The 22,284-nt window shown below is 25.0% G+C and overlaps 1 protein-coding gene across 1 annotated transcript in view; it reads right to left on the bottom strand.

Annotated features, from left to right (window-relative positions):
- The window catches only part of LOC112602521 (thrombospondin type-1 domain-containing protein 4), a 59,664-nt gene that overhangs the window by 18,510 nt on the left and 18,870 nt on the right, over positions 1–22,284 (bottom strand). The window contains exons 5-6 of the mRNA XM_025350628.1: positions 19,618–19,717; positions 19,139–19,278 (exon numbers count right to left, since the gene is read on the bottom strand). Coding sequence (XP_025206413.1) covers positions 19,139–19,278; positions 19,618–19,717 — 240 coding nt within the window. The remainder of the gene's footprint in view (positions 1–19,138; positions 19,279–19,617; positions 19,718–22,284) is intronic.

Raw genomic sequence — 22,284 nt, 5'->3', positions numbered from 1 at the left:
ATAGCCAATAGGAATACGGAAAATCCAATACCGATGAAATCCATTTTTCGTCGATCAACCCTCATATTGTAATCGTCGACAAATCCTTCGATCGTTGAAATCCTATACAACCGAGTTTATTTCTAGGGTGTACTTTATCTTAGACACGAGTAATATTGTTCGTAACAAATTGGCCACGCAAAAATTAAACTTTATAGAATAACATAATGCAATAGAACTATACCTACTATCAATAGAACTATACCTACTATTCTTAATCCTTGTATTTGTATCGACCAGTACCTGTACAAGAAGTATACGTCTAACACAAAATGTCATTGTTAATCTATATTTTTACTAAATAAATACATTATCACCGAGATACATGTGTTTTTTTTTTTTTGTGGACAAAAATATCAAATTCCTGTTTATATGGCCGTTAATGCGATACTATTCGCATAAAATAAAAAATAAAAAATGTACGATCTTATAATGAAAAACCAAAGACTAATCGACATTAATTATTACAACATTTCGATGATAAATACGTCTTATCGAGAGAAAACTTATATAGTACCAATATTAGTTATTACCACAGAAGATAAATTACGTCGACGACGCCTGCCCTATACCGTTGAACACCAGTGATGAACGTATAGGTATGAGCGCCGGGCGCTACTCTGTTGTCACGGCTGTCCAGATAGATGAAAAGGGCATAACTGTTGGGTGATTTACGATTCATAAATAATAAATCATAACGTCCCAGACACGGACTTTGTACATTATAGACGTTTGTGTATATATGTTAATGGGAGGAAATGAATTCTTAGCTTATTATTATGCATGGTGCGATTTTTATTGGTCTATTGAATTTATTCCGATTTTACTATATAAATATATAGCCGAATAGTGCACATCATCTATAAAGTTCTTGGATTGAATTTTGTATAACGCACACAGTGACTGATGCCAATACAATATATTAATATGATTATGACATATTGCACAATTCGAGTTATAATATAAATAGGCATATAATGGAATAGTAATTTATAATTTAAATCGTCACAGATTCAATTTATAAATATAAACTAAATTCTCAAATTTAATAATAATAATTTGATGATTTATTATTTAAAATAAAATATCGAAAAATAAATTATAAGTACTGAGAAATGAATAAAAATAAAAATATTTAATTTAAAAAGATATACAAGACATTATTTAAATTTAAATTTAAAAGCTAACATTGAGTTATTAGTAAAGAAGGCATGCATCCAATAAAAAAAAAAAAAAAAACAATAGTTGCTTGTTTTTATGGGAAACGTATACCTCTAATCAATCGCATAACAAATAGAATAGTAATTAACACAATTTAAATTCAAACAAAAATATTTTTTCTTCAAATATTAATATTTTTAATAAAACTTTCCAAGTAACTATAATTTATTTATGTTATATGATATAATTTTATAATTTACAACAAAAGTTTCTAAATTTGACTATGGTTTAAAATAAAGTTAAAGATAATAAATATTTAGGTACCTAATAAATATATATATTTATATTTATATAGATTAAAAATTAAAAATTAATTTTTCTAAAAAAAAAAAATGTATTATTATTCTTAGTTACGGTATCAAAAAGTATTTTTTTTTTTAAATAAAATTTAAAGTAAAAATAATGTATAAATTGTATAATTCTGTTAGAATTATTGTATAACTTATATTATTTTAACTACAAAAATTAGTTTTGTATATTGTATATTATATAATGCAAATATACAATACAATCGAAATATATACTTCAAAAAATGTAAAAGACCAAAAATTTATATCAATGTTGTATCGAAGAACGAGATAAAATAAAATATTAAATAACAAAAAAAGTTATGAAAAATCAAATTTATGATTGTTACTTTGTTTACGAATAATATCTACTACCTAAATTTCAAACTATAATATTTTTAATTGATTAATTAAGTTTATAAACGATTAAAACATTTGTGGATAATACATTCTAAAAAAGTACTTCTACACATAATTTAAACTTAAAATTATGACAAAAACTATTTTTAAATATATTAAAATAGTTGTCAAAATACTTTAAGCTATAGTAACTGATATAATTTACAAAATATTCTTGATCATATAACTTTCGATGTAGATATTATTAATAATAATACTACGTACCCATGTATAATTGAACAATATTGTACATACATCAGACAAAACTAGAAAATATAAAATTACCACATCATAAAACTTTTTTTATTATGTTTGTATACAGCTATACTTGATTATAATTTTTACAAACATATTACGCTGACCAATGTGTATTGATAAAAAAAGAAAATACAAAACAAAAAAGAAAACATACCCGTTTACACGACTATTTTAACTATCTACAAATATTCCAAGTTATAAAAATATAAAAATATGAATGTGTAATAAAAATGTATAGTTCGTTTATAGTAAGTAATTTATATAGCTACCATATATCCTTATGAATGTTTGACAGTAAACATTTTTTTTTATTATTTAGCTCTAAATCAACCTAGCTATATTTACTTGCGATCATATTTATGATGATAAGTTAATGGAAATTGAAACATGCCTATATGAGTACCCGTTAGAAATATTTAAGTTTCACTTACACTATAAATAATACATTTTGGCCAATTTGTTACGTAAAATAAAAATATTATAAAAAGTAAAACTTTATACCACTTTGAATTTGTATGTTTGTTTGCATAAATTATTACCGTCGGTAACACTCACGCGAGCATCGAACCGCGTACTGTTTACAGAATCCCATTGATAGACTGCTACATGCCCCTTAAATCTTTCTACATTGCGGTGCGCATGCGTGTAGCGTTCAGGTAAAAATTTTTTTAAAAAAGCATCAGAAGCTAATTTCTTAACAAACCAATGCAAATATTTAAAAAGTAGGGAACTAAATAAATTAAAAATAACAATCCGTTCATTTATTTAATGTAAACTCTTAAATTATCGCAAGTGTATAAAATTAGCTTCTCGGGGAATCAAAAAAACAATGTACTAAATTATATTTATTATTTACAAAATGATATATATATATTTAAATACTTTGAACCATCAATAAATTATTTATAGCCTGCCTATGTATACGAATATATTTACTAAACAATCGTAGATGTTTGTTATAAAATGTAACAAGTGAAATTAATTTATTTTCATTTGGGTAAGACTTAAGCTCAAATAACAAAATACTTTAGGTCAATACTTTGTAAATCATCATAACTAGTTGTTACTACTACGTTTACACTCATGTTATATAATTACTTGAAGTTATCAGCTATAATGTACATATTACACATCGTGTATGTACTTTCTAAAACGGAACAATTAGATTTTGTCCAAATTTGGTTGCATTGGCAATTTAGTGTACAAAATTAATATAACTTAAAATGCATTTCTAATTAATAAGACTAATCGCCATCCATAAATAACTCAAGTTTCAGTTAATCATTTATTTACGTTATGTTTTAAGAAAAATTAATTCTAGTCCAAAATATATTTTTTTTAAAACTACTTAGGCATATAATTAAAACTTTATAGAATACTATAATCACTATGGTTATGACTTGAGTAATTTATAAAACTATTGTAAAATAGACATGTTGAGAAAGTCATCTTTAATTTAAGTTATACAACATGGGAATTATATATTAATATAATATAATAATAATACAACATTATGCATAAACACGAAATAATTTTGATCGGAGCATTCACAACTACCTACGCATTGACGCTTCAATAAAAATGGTTTCTTTCGGGTCCATCATCATTAAGTTAATAAGTATTATACTATTTATGTAGGACGTAAATATTATTAGTATTCTACAATATTAATTATTTATGATATAACATACCATTCACATCAAAATTAAATTTAAATTTATTTGAACTAATCGTGTATTAAACAAGTGGTTTAAGCGAATTGATTCAATTAAAGAATGCATTGGTCTTACAGTGAAATTTTTAGGATAAAATGAAAGATAAACGTTTTACGATAGATCTTAAAAGCTCAACAATTAAGTCTGATACCTTAGTTATAAAAATTGAGCTAAGATTCTTGTAGCCTCCAAGACAGTTATTATAAAATATAATAAAAAAAAATAAGTATGAACATATTTGGTAGGTATTATTGTATTAGGTTTCTCTACACGTAAAAAAAATGTCGAAGAAATTTTAGTAAATACGGTTATGAGGAATAATGAAAAGACACAGATTTTAACAAGCTTCTATCCAGTTATTTTTTTATTATTATAAAATCTATGTCTACGCTTGTAAGTATGGTTAATATTTGTAAGTTCATATTCAGATTTTGAACTACATATTAACTTATTTTATGTAATTTTATTTTAATTAAACTCTAAAAATAGTAAATAATAAAACGCAAAATATCATACGATTCTGTAAACATAAAATATAAATATTGATAACGATGAAAAAGTTAAAAAATTAAATTATATTTTCTATGTGTATCTATAACCATAAATATAATTATATATTGTTCTAGACAAGTATCTCATATAATATAATAAAACCAGTATACGTACATATAGATGTTATGAAAAATATAGTAGGTACCTATAGAATATGTTTATTGTTTATCGAAGCTGAAAGCGATACGATTTATTTGAGATATTTTTCAAGATAATTTAGATAAAATTAATAAATCGTTATTAAATAATTAATGGGATTTTACAAAGTACGATAGCATTGAACTGGAATACTTGCTCAACTAATAAAAGTGTTAGTCCAATTTTTAAACCGATAATCAAGGCTGACTTAGCGACCGAAAAAAATAAATATTTTCCACGTGGAGATGTCAACACTCAACAGACATGAGGTCTGTGAATAAATAATAACCACAACATAATAATATTACGAATAAGTTAACGTCACGCGCTAAACCATTGGCAATTCATGGCCCGGGGTAGATTTGATGAGGATAACGAGTATTATGACGGAGCCCGTCAATTACACGGTTGAGCATATTGTGTTTTAATCCACATTGTAAATGTATAATTATTATTACGGCCACCGAACAACGATATCGATTATTATCTAGTACCTACCTATATTACAATGTGTACCGGCTGTTCGGTGTACCATTATAAGGATTCTGACCGGTGCAGAGTATTTACACGGACCGCTAGACAACTGCGTGCAGATTCCGCCAATCCGTTTTCCGAAAAATACAACTTTTAAATATTTTAAGTTTGAATTGATGAACAACAGCAGGTTTATTCTGTGATGCGTTAAATTATAAATTTTTATTGTCGAAAAACGTCCATTTATATAAACTCAATCAAATTTATTCTCGTACCGTCAATATATGCGGCTTATATACGCATTTTTAACCGATGACCGTAAAGTAAAAAAAAAAAATGATCCACTCTATATAATAAATCGTATTAAAAACAGATTGGATAAATATATCAGATACTTAGTGAGTTAATAAATACACTAGGTCTGGTTTTGGATAATGAAAATAGAATAGCTTCTAAACCCACGCAAAAATCAGTTAGTATTAATTCATTTTTTCCGCCCAAAAGTCATGACGTCAGAAGATGAAAAAAAATCATTTGAAAATAAACCATGCTATAAAATATTCATCTACTTTATTGCACTTTTATGGTATATTGTTATTAAAGTATACGTGCATATTGTAGATAGTTGAATGGTAATAATAATTAACAATACTATATTACTATACTAAGAACACGTATCATGAATATTGTTAAATAGTTTATGCGATATAGGAAGGTACCTATATCCATATATTTTTTAACAATATTATTTTATCGAATGAAAAGCATAAAATTCAAACATAAAAATTTAATATTACGACTTTAATCTAATTTATTTTATTAGTCATATCTGTGAATCGAATGTGTGGTGGTTATGAATAAAATATTGTAAGTTACGAGTATAATACTACATAGTTATGGGGACATATTTTAACAATTAAATTTTATTAAAGTATTATATACTACATACAATTTATTCATAGATATAAAGGGATACTTATTCATACCTATAGTTCAACTATCTATCTCAATTAATGATGTATGACTGTGCAGGTACTTTTTTTGTTAATTAAATATTAGTATACTTGCCCACAATGTCTCCAAGTGCATAAATGCATGGTATATGTACATAAGAGCAATGAGTAATGACTAATGACTAATCAGTATAAATATAGTATAAATGAATACATGAGAAAATTATCTTTATAATTGGCTATTATCGTCTGTGTATTAGTATTAACGTATTACACCATTTAATTGTTTACTGTATGATCTAACCTAGTTTACAAAAAAAAAAAAAAATAAATAAATCATGACATTAGCTATTTCAAATAAATCAATGATCTAAATATATATTATACTAAAATATAGTAGGTAGTTATCAATTTAAGTCTGAAATATCAAGTTAGTCATAAAAATAAACAATACATTATTTATTAAAATATATATGATACAAACTACCCTACTACTGTATAAATTAAAACCAGTCAATCTTATAATAACACCCATGAACAACCCATTATACTATTTCATTGGAGTATGTTTAAATGGCACTACCTATGTACTACGTAGAAATAGAGATTTAAATTGTTAGTTGTACTTGATTTCAACCATATAGTAAAATATCTATTGTCATGCCGTTTGTATAATAGTAAGTATTGGTGCCATAAAATGCATTCGAACAACAACTATAGGAACTAGCATAAAATTAAATTTCTGTCTTGTACGAAAATAATACCAATAAAAGATTTGATTATTCACGATAATAATTTAAAAACTATTTGATATCGACTTATTAATTTAAATTTAAGTCCAATCTTGTTATAGTCTAAATAGGTATATAAAAATACATAATAAATAAATTATAGGGATTAAACTTTTCGTGATAGTGTTAGTTTGTTTTATAATATTTATTAGTTTTTGCTGATCATACAATATAGTTTTATACCTTTTAGTTGCTAATATATATTTAATATTGAAGTATACTTATATAATTTATGTAGAATAACTAGATGTTTTACCCGACTTCATCCAGGAAACAAATTAACAAGTATAAAGTACAGTGCTCAGTATACTATAGTTTACACGTAGCAAGGACAAGTAGTTGATGTACATCACTTTGCAGACAAAATTCAATTGAGATAAATAATTCACCTGCACTGGATTGGATATAAGAGTTGGTGTGTATATGTAACTTGGTGAGCGAATCAATTTTGGGTTGCTTTGACCAAGAAGTTAAAACAACAAATGTAAACAAGACATAACCTCTACAGAAAATTTCAGATGTCTAGATCTAGTAGTTGTGGATGACGGATGTATTAATATGCCAACCAATCAATTTCTTCTTTTGTATAATACCGGAAATCTTTAAATGCCGGAAAGTCCAGTCACTGAAATGATTTTCTCTATTTTTAAGTGTTCACTATTTAGAGGGTTTTTATTAGTATAGGTAACATATACATATAAATTATATTAAATATAATATTAATATTTTTACTATAATTAAATGCCTAATATTAAGTTTTTAAAATATAATATATTTTATTTTGGGTATTTATGAAATTATCTAATTTGAAGTTTTTATAGTTATTTACAATTTTTAATGATTATTAATTAATTATTATTAATAAAAGACGCGGTTGTATACTAAAATGAAAAAAGATTACATTCAAAATTTATACCAGGTGAAACTAATCTAAATTATTATTTATTTATACAAAAATACATTTATAACTTGCTGTAAATTTATATGTTCCTGTAAAAATAATTTTGAATTAATAAAACTCATAGTTAAAAAAATGAATCTTTAATAATTGTATGGTATTACTTATTATATATATATATATATCACTAACTAGATGAATTAGGATAGAAAAACTATTATCTTTAACACCTGTACGCATTAAATGTAAAATAATCTTAAAACGTTGATTCCACTTTTAAAACTACTAATTTGTGGTAAATTGATGTGATAACATACCTTTTTAAGTTGAATATATTTAAATAGGTATATACATCGTGTAGGATAAAATAATAAGTATACAATATTAAATATATTAGACTATATACTTTAAATGGTATATGATAAAAATTACAAGTTATAAAACGTACCAATTAGTTTGCAATTTTTATCTTTCTGATTTTACACTGAATATAACATAGCCTGTAGACATAATTTTCTAGAAGTAAAAATGTATAACTTTAAAATATAAAACTACTTGTATGTCGAAAGACGTAGTAGATACATAAATACATATCATATTATTTACATTTGCATATTATAACTCGTATATGTATATCCCCCAAAAAATAATATAAAATTATGTCGTATTATGTTGAAAGAGTTAAATTACTAACATAAAACCGTTTACATTGCACAGGCATCATCACAATAACGTTTAATAAATAATATTCACGTGTACATGATAAATAGCTACACCATTTACGGCATTTACGGATAAATATTAAAAATCTAAAAAGGATATCACAACATTAACTTGTCATTGTGTCGTGTCTCAACACTCTCAACTAACAAGATTAGCCGTATTATATTTTAGATTCCGAGTAAAATGAAGAATTTATTGGTTTTAATATATGCTTTTTTTTTTTAGTGTTATATCTTTTATCTGTGAATGGAACTGCTCCAAAAGTTGCATGTGATATTTAATATAATTTTAAATTTGTATTTGTATGACTATAAAATCGTATTACTACTTAATCATTTAAAACCGCATTAACCAAATGTTATTTCATTATATTATTTTAATTCAAAATAATAAGAAGGTAAAAATATAATTCTTGAAAAGAAAGTAAAAAGGGTGAAAATCCCGATGGTAAAAATTAAATTTGTTATGTATAAATATAGTACTATAGGTTAGTGTTAGATATTTACCTATATAAAAACAATATTTTCAATAACATAAAAATAAGTAGTTTTTATGAGAATACCTATTATATTAAAAGAATTACCCTATATTTGATAATAATCAAACTATAATTATCATACTGATTTTTATATTCAAGTAGGTGTATTAAATGATAAATTCCACATAATATCGTTTCGGGTTACTAATTTAAAAAATATGATTACAATAAAATAATGAGTATTTTTCACGCATTAACTGAAAAACAAAGGAATTAACATAAATGGGTTCAAAGTTTTAAGACATCCAATGTTCTAAAATATAAAAAAAAAGATCAAGGATAAGCCACAGTGTTCAATACACCGTGTTTATGGGAACATTATCGATAAAAAGTCAAAATCATTATCACGCGAAATGTATTTTACATGTTCGACGAAATGTTTTTCATTGCCACAGGCTCTAACTTAATAGCTCTATTAACTGACTAAACAAAAACTGATCGTCCGAGATATCTTAATTTCTTTAAAGATATCATCAGGGAAGGGATTGAAAAAACACTACTAGTCTGGAAGCTATTTTGTTCCGGTACCAATTACGATCACTAGTGATAACATTTTTTTTTAGTTTATTTCGTACTACGTACGATAGAACAATCGAAACGTTATTAGATATTAGTCTCAAATACAATAACTGTATGTTTAAATCCATAAAAACATTAAATGTCATATGTGTATTAAGAAGGATTAATCCTTGTAAACATGCATTCAGTGTTTATTAAATCCACCGTTAAGTACGAGACACTGATCTCATGACATTCGAAAAGAATATATTTTGTGTAAAACGTTATTAATATAATGACTTTCTTTAACATTTCCATATAGTTATAACTAACATGCACGTCAATCATCTGAGTATTTTGTTTTAAAATCAATTATACATTCGTTTCTTTTAAAAAATATGGAAAATGTATTCTTCACATGTGAAAAAAAATTGTATAAAATTCATAATAGTTATGACTTATGGAAAATAAACGTTACACTATACAATATATCATAATATAAAAGTAATAAAGAAAACAAAGGGTTAAAAAACTAGGCCTGTTAAAAAAAAAAAATCGGTAATCCTGAGTCTATTATTTTAATAGAATTTGAAATTAATTTATTAAATTATCATAAATAATAACCAATAAGTAATAATTTTATAGACATTTATTAAAAGTTTATACATGTATAGTCAAAATTATTTTTGTAACTAGCATAGATAACACTATTTTATAATTAGATACGTAAATTTTTATATTACTAGCGTGTTAATAATAAATTATATACTTATGATCTGCAAACTGTAATTAAAAATTATTTTTCTGACATTCAATAAATAAAAGTTCAAAAATAAAGTATACATTTTATATAATTCGATTTTAAATACAGCTACAAATATATACATATATAATCACACAATATTCATCCATTGGTAAATGGATACCTATGGTAGATATAGTGAAGTATTATATTCTTATCCTATTAATCTTGAAAACTAGAATACATATATTGTAATCATATTAAACAACGTTTATCAAATGAAAATTTAAGTAATAATAACAGCTATACTGTATAGAAAAATCCTCTATAAACTTGCAATAAAATATGAATACATCATTATTTGGAAGTATTTTTATTTTTTTGTAGAGAGGGTGGGTATTAAAAAATTAAGATATTGTAAGGTCCAAAACAGTTTGTAGCTGTGAACCAGACGAAATCCTAAATATAAACCGGCAGGTGTGCGTATATAACGGAGGCATATAATATATAATAATATATTATGTGCATACAAATTGCACGGCTGATAGTCTCAATAGTCAATATTACAATGAGGTATTTTTTTCTCCGAACCATTTTAAAAAATATATACGCCTAGTTTTCCGGATATTAAAACTATTTAAAACGCGACCGGTTCGCGTGAGGTTACGAGCGCTCGTATGTATCCGTTGCTCAATAAACGGTAGTTATAAATGTTATAATAGAAACGCAAACAGCCGTTCTAAAAGAGCGTTCAATAACGTTTCCGCACTATTGAACCGGACCCAAATTGATACGTAGAATGTATGTACATCATGTATAATATAATATAATATCATCAAAGTACATTACAGAAGAGTTTACCTTTTTATCTACTAATTGTGCTCAAAAATTTTAGATTAATAAACCAATTACGCTGTTTTTTTAATAAGACCAATTGGCTAAACAGTGGCCATTAATAATTTGAATAACTACAATAAATTGAATAAGGAAAACTTATTAGTTACTTATAAATATAGTTATTTTTTAGATTTAATCAATTGTTTTTCTTTAATTATTTTAGTTTGTATACGCAATAGTTTATCATTTATTACGTAAGTAACTATGGTGTTTCTTTTTCACAGAGATCTTGTTTAAAATTATCCATATTATAATTTGTTGTGCTAAACAACTTAAACTGACACTACACAACTAATAAAATAGAAGTATCAACTTTCATCAATGTGTTATCCCAATTACCGTTTTATAAGCAATAAAACAATTAGACTGATAAATATCTGATTAAAGAGGAAAAGTTGTTTTCGTCAACCTATCATTTAAATTCATACTTGTGTATGAAATGCGTATACAGATAATAAAAATGTTTCATGAAATTCGCGGTTACTGTTTTAAAATATTTAACCAGTAATCAATTTATGAATAAATAAGTTTTTAATTTTCAGACATTTTAGTAGATAGATCGCTTATTCACTGTCAAATGAATTAGATTAAACAACAATATTTTCATATCTAAAGGTACATAAAACAATTTAAATACAAAGACAATTAGCATTTTGACCATAAAAATAAGGAATGAAATTCTGATACACTGTCCCATTATAGCTATAGTAAAACATCTATTATTATTACAAAATTTGAAATTGTGCTATAATATAATATAACCATTACAGTACTTTGAACTCATGTAGGCTACAGATTACGATAACGATAACGCGAAATATTAAGACCCTTGAGAATAGTAACAAATTTAAATAATATACTGTATACAAGATGATTCTTTCAATACATGGGTACTCTAAATTTTTTTGGAAATATATCTTTTTTACAGACAAGCTAACATTTTTGAAGAAATTATATTTTTTATCATTATTATTTTTACTTTTTAAAGTAATAATATAAATTTTCATTTTAATATTCCTGAGCAAAATATTTTTCTAACTATTTCAATATATAGAAATCGAATTACAAACAGTTAATTATAGTTGAAAGAGTTTAAAATTTAAAAAAACGAAGTAGAGTGGTACAGGGGTACTCCGTAAAAAGTTATTCCACTTCTCCATTCATCTAAACTTTAAATACCTATAAGTAATTAACTACTTAGCCCACAGAAAACAGATGATTTTTTGTAAGCAATATCTACTTGCTTATTTTTTAAGTTAAACATTTTTTATTTGCATATTTTATTAGCCAATTACATGCCATCATTTGAATAAACCACCCGACTCGCTTTTTATAGCACCGGATCCCTGACAAGTGAGGAGGGTGATAGACGCATATTTGAAGAGCCCAGAGCAATCTGCTCGATAACACGCGCTCAAGCTGTTTACCACAACTTTATAAAAAGACTCGCATCGTGTTATGAATAATAAATTGTCATCGTATGGTTGGCGTAATTTTTAAAAAATAAAATGATTAGGTACAATTGACTAATAAAATATGTAAATAAAATAGTTAAAAATTAAGTATTGCTTATTCATTAATCATTATTTTTTCGTGGTCTACTCAGTATTTAAAATCACAAAATATAAAATTAAAAAATAATTATATGTTTCTGCTTAACAAAGTGAAAAATTTTAAAAAAGATAAAAACAGAAAAAAATATTGTTTCATAATAACTTAAAATATTTCCAAAAAACATTAATACATATTATTTTACATGCCGTTATAATAATAAAAATGCTAGCTTAACCGTGCAAAACGTTCGCATACCGTTGTCTGTTAGAATATCTAATCGTTACCACGCAACAGATTAATAATGTAGTATTTACATATACTTTAATAAGTATAAAAAAACATAACGGGGAATAATAGTTTTTGGGTTAGTAAAAATTTTACGTATATCTAAAACGATGTTTTTATCCAATTATTATTATTATTGTCTTTCTTAGGTTTCAAAAAACCGATTAAATGTTTCATTTTTTTACAAGTTCAGAATAATTAAATAACCATGAGGTACAAAACACTACATAGATTTGATGATTATGATTAGTGGTGATTCAGAGAAATATTAAACATTTTTTTTTTCCATTGAATATATTTAAACTTAAATTAGTATGAAAAAAATAAGATATGGATCTACACATATTTTAATTATATTCAACAAAAATATTTTCCTTTAAAATTATCTTATTAAAAATATTAAATTACGTGCAAGCATCAAGGCAATACATATCATAAAAAAATATTGCTAATAGTTTGTTATATTTAACAATATTCAAATTTCAAATCAAGATCTTAATTTCAAAAATATCAATAGTGAGAATATTATTGTATTTTAGTATTTGTATTACTTAAAAAATGTTTGAATCATTTTTTTATTTATTGGTTAAGCCTAAAACGATTATAATTACCTATTTCTAATGTTTCAAAATTATTGTATTTGGTAACAAAATTTAAAGGTAATATAATTTAATTAAATCTATTATTATTTAAATACATTAATATTGATATACTGAGAATTATCAACCAACATCAATTTATAGTATAAGAATCAAAATTCAGAACATTTATTAAAAAATAATTAATTTTCAAATTAGACAATAAAATAAACTTAAAGAATTAAAACATGAAAAATGCTGTTAGAGTTCAATATCTACAACACGTCATACATATTTCATAACAACTGAAATTCAGTCATATTTAACTATATACTTACGTATACATTTCGTTGTTAAAATATAATATAAATAAAAATAGTCATCTGATTCAGCTCGTACGGCCAATATAGAATTTAATGAAAAGTCAGAAAAAATAAAATACTGAAGTCTCATAAAATGAAGTACCTAATATAGTACATCACTAAAAATAGACTATGAATAGACTGCCGAATAGAGAAAATACAAAAATTGGTTATCGGTATAAAAAAAAAAGGAAAAAGTACAAATGGTACAAAAATATTCAATATTTATTAAGCGATAACATAATACTAATTAAACACGCATATTCATAGAATACCTTATTTACTTACTATTCATCAATTATTACATTTAGCTTAACTTTAAACTTAAAAAAATAAACTACAAATTATAAAAATATGATCACTTACAGAAACCTAACTCGATTACACTACATAGGTCTTATAATACCTATAAATCAATACATTTTAAATAAACATAAAGTCTAACTAAAATATTCAATTTTAACTTTAACTATGTGTACAAGTTAGACTTTAATTGATGTTTTTGAAGTAGATACCTAATACATATTATGTTTCACTTAATCATTTAGAACGACCTATTCACAAATATACACACCCATAAAATATGTAAGTTAATATAATAATAAAGTATCTTACATTTTGGCGATCACCTTATACAATTTATAATTAATATATACATTACAAAATATAATTTATTTATTATAACTTAACCTACGCAAATTTATATTACGCAAAGTTGTATATTATAGTCTAACAATAGGTCTCATCAACGAATCAAATACCGCTCAAAATACGCGACCTATAATTATTTCGCATCGTCAAACTCTTCTTATTTTAAACGAGGTTAACTAGTAAGTTAAGCAATATCAATCATTTACTGACACTCCTTTGTTGTGATCGAACATTAGATGGGTACTACTGGAAACATGCCAGAATTCCAAAATATGATTACGTTAAGTCGAGAAAAATGTATCTATATATTTAATTTTCAGCTTACCAACATATTTGCTTCAAAAATTAAAGCTACGTCACATGCATATTCAATTTATTAATTCAATTACGAACAATAATAATCTGTTCAAAGTGATACCATGATAAAATATCATATTCATAAAATATACTTCATGAATTTATACAATATATTATTAAAGTTTTCTCATTACTCAAAAATGTATTCATATAAAAATCATGATTAAAAACCAATATATGCCTTACTACACTCTAAATCTAAAATATAAAAAGATATAAAAGATTAAAAAATATGAACAATATTGCCTTCCAGACATCTAATAAAAGTATGATAAATATTTTTTATTAGATGAAAATAACTCAGCTATTTTATCTGCAATCTTTCTTAGCCTGAAGTTATAATTTTAGAAACTTTAATAAAATTATTGATAATAATGTTACATGTAATATTTGTATTTATTTAAATTATATTTAACTACCTATAAATTATAATATATAATACAGCGTATTATTTGTATTGTTACTGATTTAAACGTCTTAATAAATTGTATAATTATAAATGTATAATTAACATAAATACTTATAAATATTATTCAAAATAATACGCTATTAATAAAAACGTGACTGTGATTTTTAATAATAAAAGTATTTCCATTTACATAAACAAAATTACACATTATTTAATACTAAACTATTCAGTTTAAAATTTAAATTTGATGTCATAATATTTTTGATAACACTTAAATTGAAAAACGTTTATGACAATCTTGTTTTCAATTTACATATTATAATATTAAATAATATTTGTATATGATCATTGATAAATATAAATTTTAGATAAGCAAGAATAAACAATTGAATATGAAAATTAAAACATTAAGGAATTACCGTGACAACCCTAAAAGCGAACATAATATATAATAATTTACAAAAAAAAAATAACGATAATATCAATAATTACCTACAAATTCTTTAGAAAAAATGTTTTTCATATCCATTTTGAATATTTTTACGTTCTTAAATTGTCGTGTGGTTTGTTTTTCATTAACTTTAGATGAAAGTCCACTATATAAGGAAGACTTTCAATCATTAAATCATACAGAATATCCAGAAACAATGAGCATTGACGATGATGACATTATTGTAAAAATTATCCGAACATTTTTGATATTTGGATATGTAATGTTGTTGATCTTCATATTATACGTTTGTAAAAAAACTAATCAAACTCAGTCAAGTATAAGTTAATACCAACACAATTAGTACACCATGGTTAACAATAATTTATGTTTATCTTTAAGTTTGTAATAAATTTGTATACAACACGTACCTATAAAATGTTAACTGTGTAACTATTGTAATGTATTGATATATTCCTATATAACTAATAATTGTTACAAAATAAGGCTTGACATATTATACTTGCCACATAACAAAACATAGATCATATTTCTTTATTCAAATTATCCATTTTAGTCTAAACGGTAAATAGAGTACTCGGCGACCCAGTTAACAAAATGAATTATGCGACAGCGTGTAATAGGTTTCATATGATATGTATGTCATATCTTCCTTTAGATTGATTCATTTCTAGGCAAATGAATAATATGTTTACAGTACTCTGCGCTGTTTCCTCGCATTTTATAATAATGCATTACACTCGTATAAGCTACTGGTCCTCTATAGTGATTCGTTTATTATACATCATATTATTCCAGTAGAGTACACAATTTTGTTACAAAAAAAGTATACACAAGATAAGTTGCATATACTTCTAAAGGAATAACAAAGAAGTAACTATTATTTATGTTAACTGATCCTTGAAATTAAATTTTTATACGATCACCTCAAGTCATTAAATATTAACATATTATTTAATAATTGACAAAAACAACTTTTGACTTACATCTTTCAAAATTTATCTCAAGTCATTATTTCATCACACTACCACGGTCAAAGTATTTTCAACATGTAACTTTCTTTTAAAGCTATATTATAAATTATGAATAAAAATTATCAAAGTAAATTTATGCTCATACTTAATCAACATAATATTTAACAGTATACTCCTTTCAAAATTCAGTTAGCATTACACATGTGCAACATGTGTTGCGGAGCTACTACTGTCTGTGGCGCTACAACTAATTCATTCACTTTTGAAGAACACTTTAATCAAAAGTACGATTAATATAATGCATTAAAAAAATGAAATTAATTTTAAATAGTTATTTCGTATAAAAATCTCTACTTCAATAGCGGCTTGTTTTGGATAAATTATAATATTTTTCAAGTACTATAAAGAGTAAAAGACAGCAGAAACGAGAACTAGTCCAGGAAACCGCCCAAAGTAGGTATACACGTACGTTGTATGTAATTACGCGATTCCATGTTCACACCTATGTAGGTATGAATCATATGAGTCATTAAAAACGTTAAGCTATTCACTATTATTTACAAGCCGGTTGTCGATCGACCATTTACTAAAGCATTTTCAAATATTTTTCTCATCATTTATTATCAATAATAGACATTCATTTTGTGTTTATCTCATTTGCAACTGCTTACTATCATAAAAACTATAAATTATGAAAACTAATCCAGTTTTTTCAAGTTTTCAATGACCTCGTAATATTTTTTAAATGTAATAATAAAATTATTTAATCAACTGGTTTACTAAACTAAAAACTCAAGTACGATTAAATTCATAGTTTAATAATTATTATTAAAATTTTTAATACGCCGTAAAAAGTTTTTCCAAAATTATTAATATTTTTATAACTTATTACTTTTATTTTTTAAACCACTCAAGTCAGTCAGTAGAATATTTATAAATATTTATTAAATTGTAAGTTGTAACTATAATTTGATTTATAACTCCAAAAATAATACCTATAGGTACAAAATATAATTAAAAGCTATAAATAAACATTAAATATTATAATTATATTTTAAATTCAATTTTTCTTGATTTCTATGCTACATAATGATTTTTCAACGCACTCAATTCACAAATAAAAATAAATAGATTTTAAATGCTATAAAAAACATAGTTGCATTGTATCCAAAATATTTACATGAAACCAATATTATTCTAACTTCTTTGAAATATTGTATAAATCATCTACAACATTAGAAACAATAAAAATTATGAAAATAATTCAGTCATGAGCAAAAGCTTTTGTAGTCCACGACTAAGACATAATCAGAACTAATCTGATGATTTGTAGGCGGTACCCAGGTAATTAGTTGCCCAGTCATCGTCTATAAATTAAATGATTCCCAGCACGTTCTCTGGGGTGAAAAGGTGTTTTGTATCCCGGAGGGAAAATATACTAGACACCTTGTTTTCATTACGTATAATAACATAATAATATCCAAAATACCGCCGCTCAAAATGGTACACATATTAATGAAAGTACAATCCGTTAAATATTGTCTACAAACGATTTAGTAAAAATACCGACTATAGTTTATACCTCACGACTCATAAGTAATATTCCAGTTGATTAATCGTCAAGAAATACGACAGTTTCACTAATCGCACTCTAAACATCAAGTATGATGTTTGGTTAATTTTATGATAGCTTAATAAAAACATTGTATACGGTACCGGCTATAGTTGATTCCGTGGTATCCTACAAATTAATTAACCTAATATTTTAAATCTATTGTTTAAATCGAAATTATTTAATAACTAAATTAACAAATTTGGTACATATATGAATTAAATTAAAAGTATTTTATAAATAAAATTAATACTTTATTTCAATTACAACTAAAATTATAAATTAATACTATTTAAAACTCTAACCTATAATAGGTTATAATACCATTGCAATTGATTTAATTTATTAATTATATTTACTACTCGCTGAAATAATAAAAAAAATACATATGCATTTTTTTGCAGCCAATTGACGACTATTCCCTTGATGTTGATTTTTTATTTCATTATTTCCTCTTTTTTGCTAACAGAATAAATTTCACAGTTCCCTTATGTTTCACAATAAATACTGTTCTTTTCATAATCCTCTATCTACTTCTAATTATATTTCTATTTCTCTCGTTATGTGTTTAATAAAACTTTCCAATGAGAATACTTCTTTTTCTTTATTATAAATTGTCATTCTGACCATTTATCAGTATTTTTTTCTACCTATTACTACTGTTTATAACTATCTTACTTTATAAAATTATGTTACTCTATTAATATAAATATTTTATTTTTCTTGTTATTATGGGATTTTTCCCCCAAATATTATCTAACTATAAATCAATATTCACTTACCTTGCATTGTCCTTCTACACAAATGTAAGGTCTTGAATAGTCTGTTCCATTGCAAGATGTGCCATCTGTTACCTTCGGTTTTAGGGTGGCATAGAAGCGATATCCTATTGCTCGACAGTTTAATGCACATTGATTTGTAACTAAAACATTAAAATTCAGTATAAATAAAAAACTATAAATTATTGAAATTTGTATTAAATAAGATAAAATGGTGCTTAATTTTTATATAATATATAATATATATTAATACATATTTTCTTTTGTTATTTTTACATCGCATAACTTATATTTATTGACTAATGTTCTAATAACCATTAATAAATTATTATTAATTCATAAAATTACAAAAACTGATTTTTTTTTTCTTTTAGATGTCATTATTAATTTATGATAGAATTTAAACATAATACTCATAAAACAATAATCTTGTAATTTAATATGATTGAGCTAACTAAAATAAAACAACCTTAAATACTAACCTTGATAGTATGCTGACCATGTGTATTTATGACCGTTGAAAAGCTTTTCGTTAAACGACGAACATTGAGTTTCTCGAGAATTGGTATTGTTCAAGCATAACTTAAAAAAATAATTTTAGTTAAATATTATTTAAATATAGGATTTCTAGTAGTTATGAAATTTAATACAATACAAATATTTAAACATTTAAGTATTCAAAAATAGGTAAAACATCGTATTCTAATTCTTATTTAAAAATAATTATATATCTATCATTAATACATTTGATATCTAGCTAATAATACTTGTAATTGATCTTCCACAACTCACAAATTAAAACGCCCATGAAATATTATTTATCATGTTTATTTAGAAAAATCCGGCTCTTGTTTTTATAAGCGTTTCAAAAATGTATTTTATATGAATTACGAATTCAAAACAAAATAGCATTTATGAACAAATAGTAATGTTGTTCTAATTTGAGTAGACAGCAGTACGTAATTTTGTAGGGAAAAAATGAAAAATAGCTGGATAAGACGAAATGTTTCCAGACACACCGAAATATTATATTCAATGGATTGCATTCAAAACAACCTAATTTTCAAGCGTATTGTCTCCTGAGTATACACGTTCCAAGTACCTACATATACGTCCTTCTATAAATGTCTGTTCAAAATGACAACCCAGTTAAATACGCATGTCTGCTTGTGAATGTTTTTTTTTTCAAATATGATCACTCGTTTATCTTCGCCGCCAACAATATTTACCATAGGATCGCAATTTTTTTGGTGTGTACCTCCACGTATACATTCTCCGACACTAATACACTTTGTATAATTTAAAATAATGTATATACAATAGTAGGTTTACCGCGTCCACATAAAAGTTTAATCATACATGTTAAAACCAACTGCTTTATAATATCGTATTATTATTTATCTGCTACAATGTACACGGTGAAGTTTACGACCCTTCTTATCCCCCCTCCAATTGATGGGTAACGTTTTTGTCGGCATACCATGTGAACCTCTTGTATATAAATTTTTCAATTTCACACTAGACGGCTTTTTATTAATACGTATTATTGAATTTCCTACTATTGGACGTGATAAAGATTGGCGTGTGTCAAATACCAAGAGAGGGTCGCTACATACAACTAAAATGCCATCAACAAAACCGAATGATAGTATTACATTAAGTGACAAACAATGTTGTATAGTTGAAATGTAGATAGATACAGCTGTACAATGCGGGGTTACAACAGTAAAGTATTATATTATATTAAAAATAATATTAATGCGTTTTTTAAGAAAGTCTATGTATTTAAATGTTCATCGGGTCCACCTAAAAGAGCTGTAAGTAAGACACTATGAGAGAAAAAAATAGAACCGTATTAATTCGTGTTACCGTCACGAAACCCATTCTATGATAACTATGGTCATTCGTGTTCATATTAATTTTAAAATAGTGAAGAAGATGAATAGTAAAAATAACTCATTTTTTAAAGTAGATTTTACGTGCAAGTAAACAGATCATTATTATTTAACAAAGAATCAACCATGCCAGTATATATATTTGCATTAGTATAAACAAATAATATCTACTTAATAGCTATATAGTGCATGTACCACAACTAATGTATTTTTATCAAATTAATTTATATCTAAATAAAATAATATTACACTTTATAAAACAAATTTAAACCATATGTACAGAATAGATGGTAGACTTAAGTATAGAATAAGTTTAAACTGTACAGTGCACATTATACATATATACAATACGTGTTACCTTCCAAGTTCTAAATGTCAAATATTTTAAAACCCTTCTTCGTATTTTCTTTAACTATAAACTAAGTAGGTACTTTATTTTTATTCCATATCAATAGCAGTAGATAGGGTCAGATTTTTAGCTGACCTTTTATTTTTTTTTTTCACATAATATTTTATTTCAATCATTTTAATAGTTTTTATGATTTTTATTTCAATAAAAATAATACATAATACATTTATAATATATATTTTATCATTTAATCGTTATCAACTAAATATTCTTATTTATAATAGATTTATATGTATACTATGAACGGCTAAAACTCAAAATGTACATAAGAAAATAGTAAAATTGTTTTAATTTGAATAATTTTAAACTGAATTACAAGTCAAAATAGTTGAATTATATCTTTGTTACATCAACTTTAGTGTCAACGATTCTGAAAATGTTTTGGCACCTTGATTGGATCCGTGTTATTTGTATAGCACACAAATAATGTAATAACAATGTCCAGTCATTCTAACCAATATCCTAAGCCCATATTTTTTTTACAGTGATTAAAGAAGCCCTCCTACTGTTTCACCTCGGGTCAATATAAACACACGAAAATACTTTGATTTATTGTGTTACCCATGTGGATGCACCAAACGTGTTTATTACGAGATAAATACTTTATTGATACGAACGATACGGTAACAAGTCGACGGTAATTGTAAAGGTTATCGAGGTACTTATTGAAAATCAACAACCGCATTGCATTGTTACCATATAATTATTTGTAAATATATTATACTCGCGTTTTTTTCGCTTCTTCAATAATTACAATCAACCATAGGAGTCATAACTCCATGCAATACCGTCATATGAAGCACCCAGTTATTAATTTAATAAGAGAGATAAGGACTTGGATATAA

This window comes from Melanaphis sacchari, unplaced genomic scaffold (assembly GCF_002803265.2).
Source record: "Melanaphis sacchari strain LSU unplaced genomic scaffold, SCAv2.0 Contig8_pilon_pilon, whole genome shotgun sequence".
Lineage (NCBI taxonomy): Eukaryota > Metazoa > Arthropoda > Insecta > Hemiptera > Aphididae > Melanaphis > Melanaphis sacchari.
This window is presented reverse-complemented; position numbering and strand designations above follow the sequence as displayed.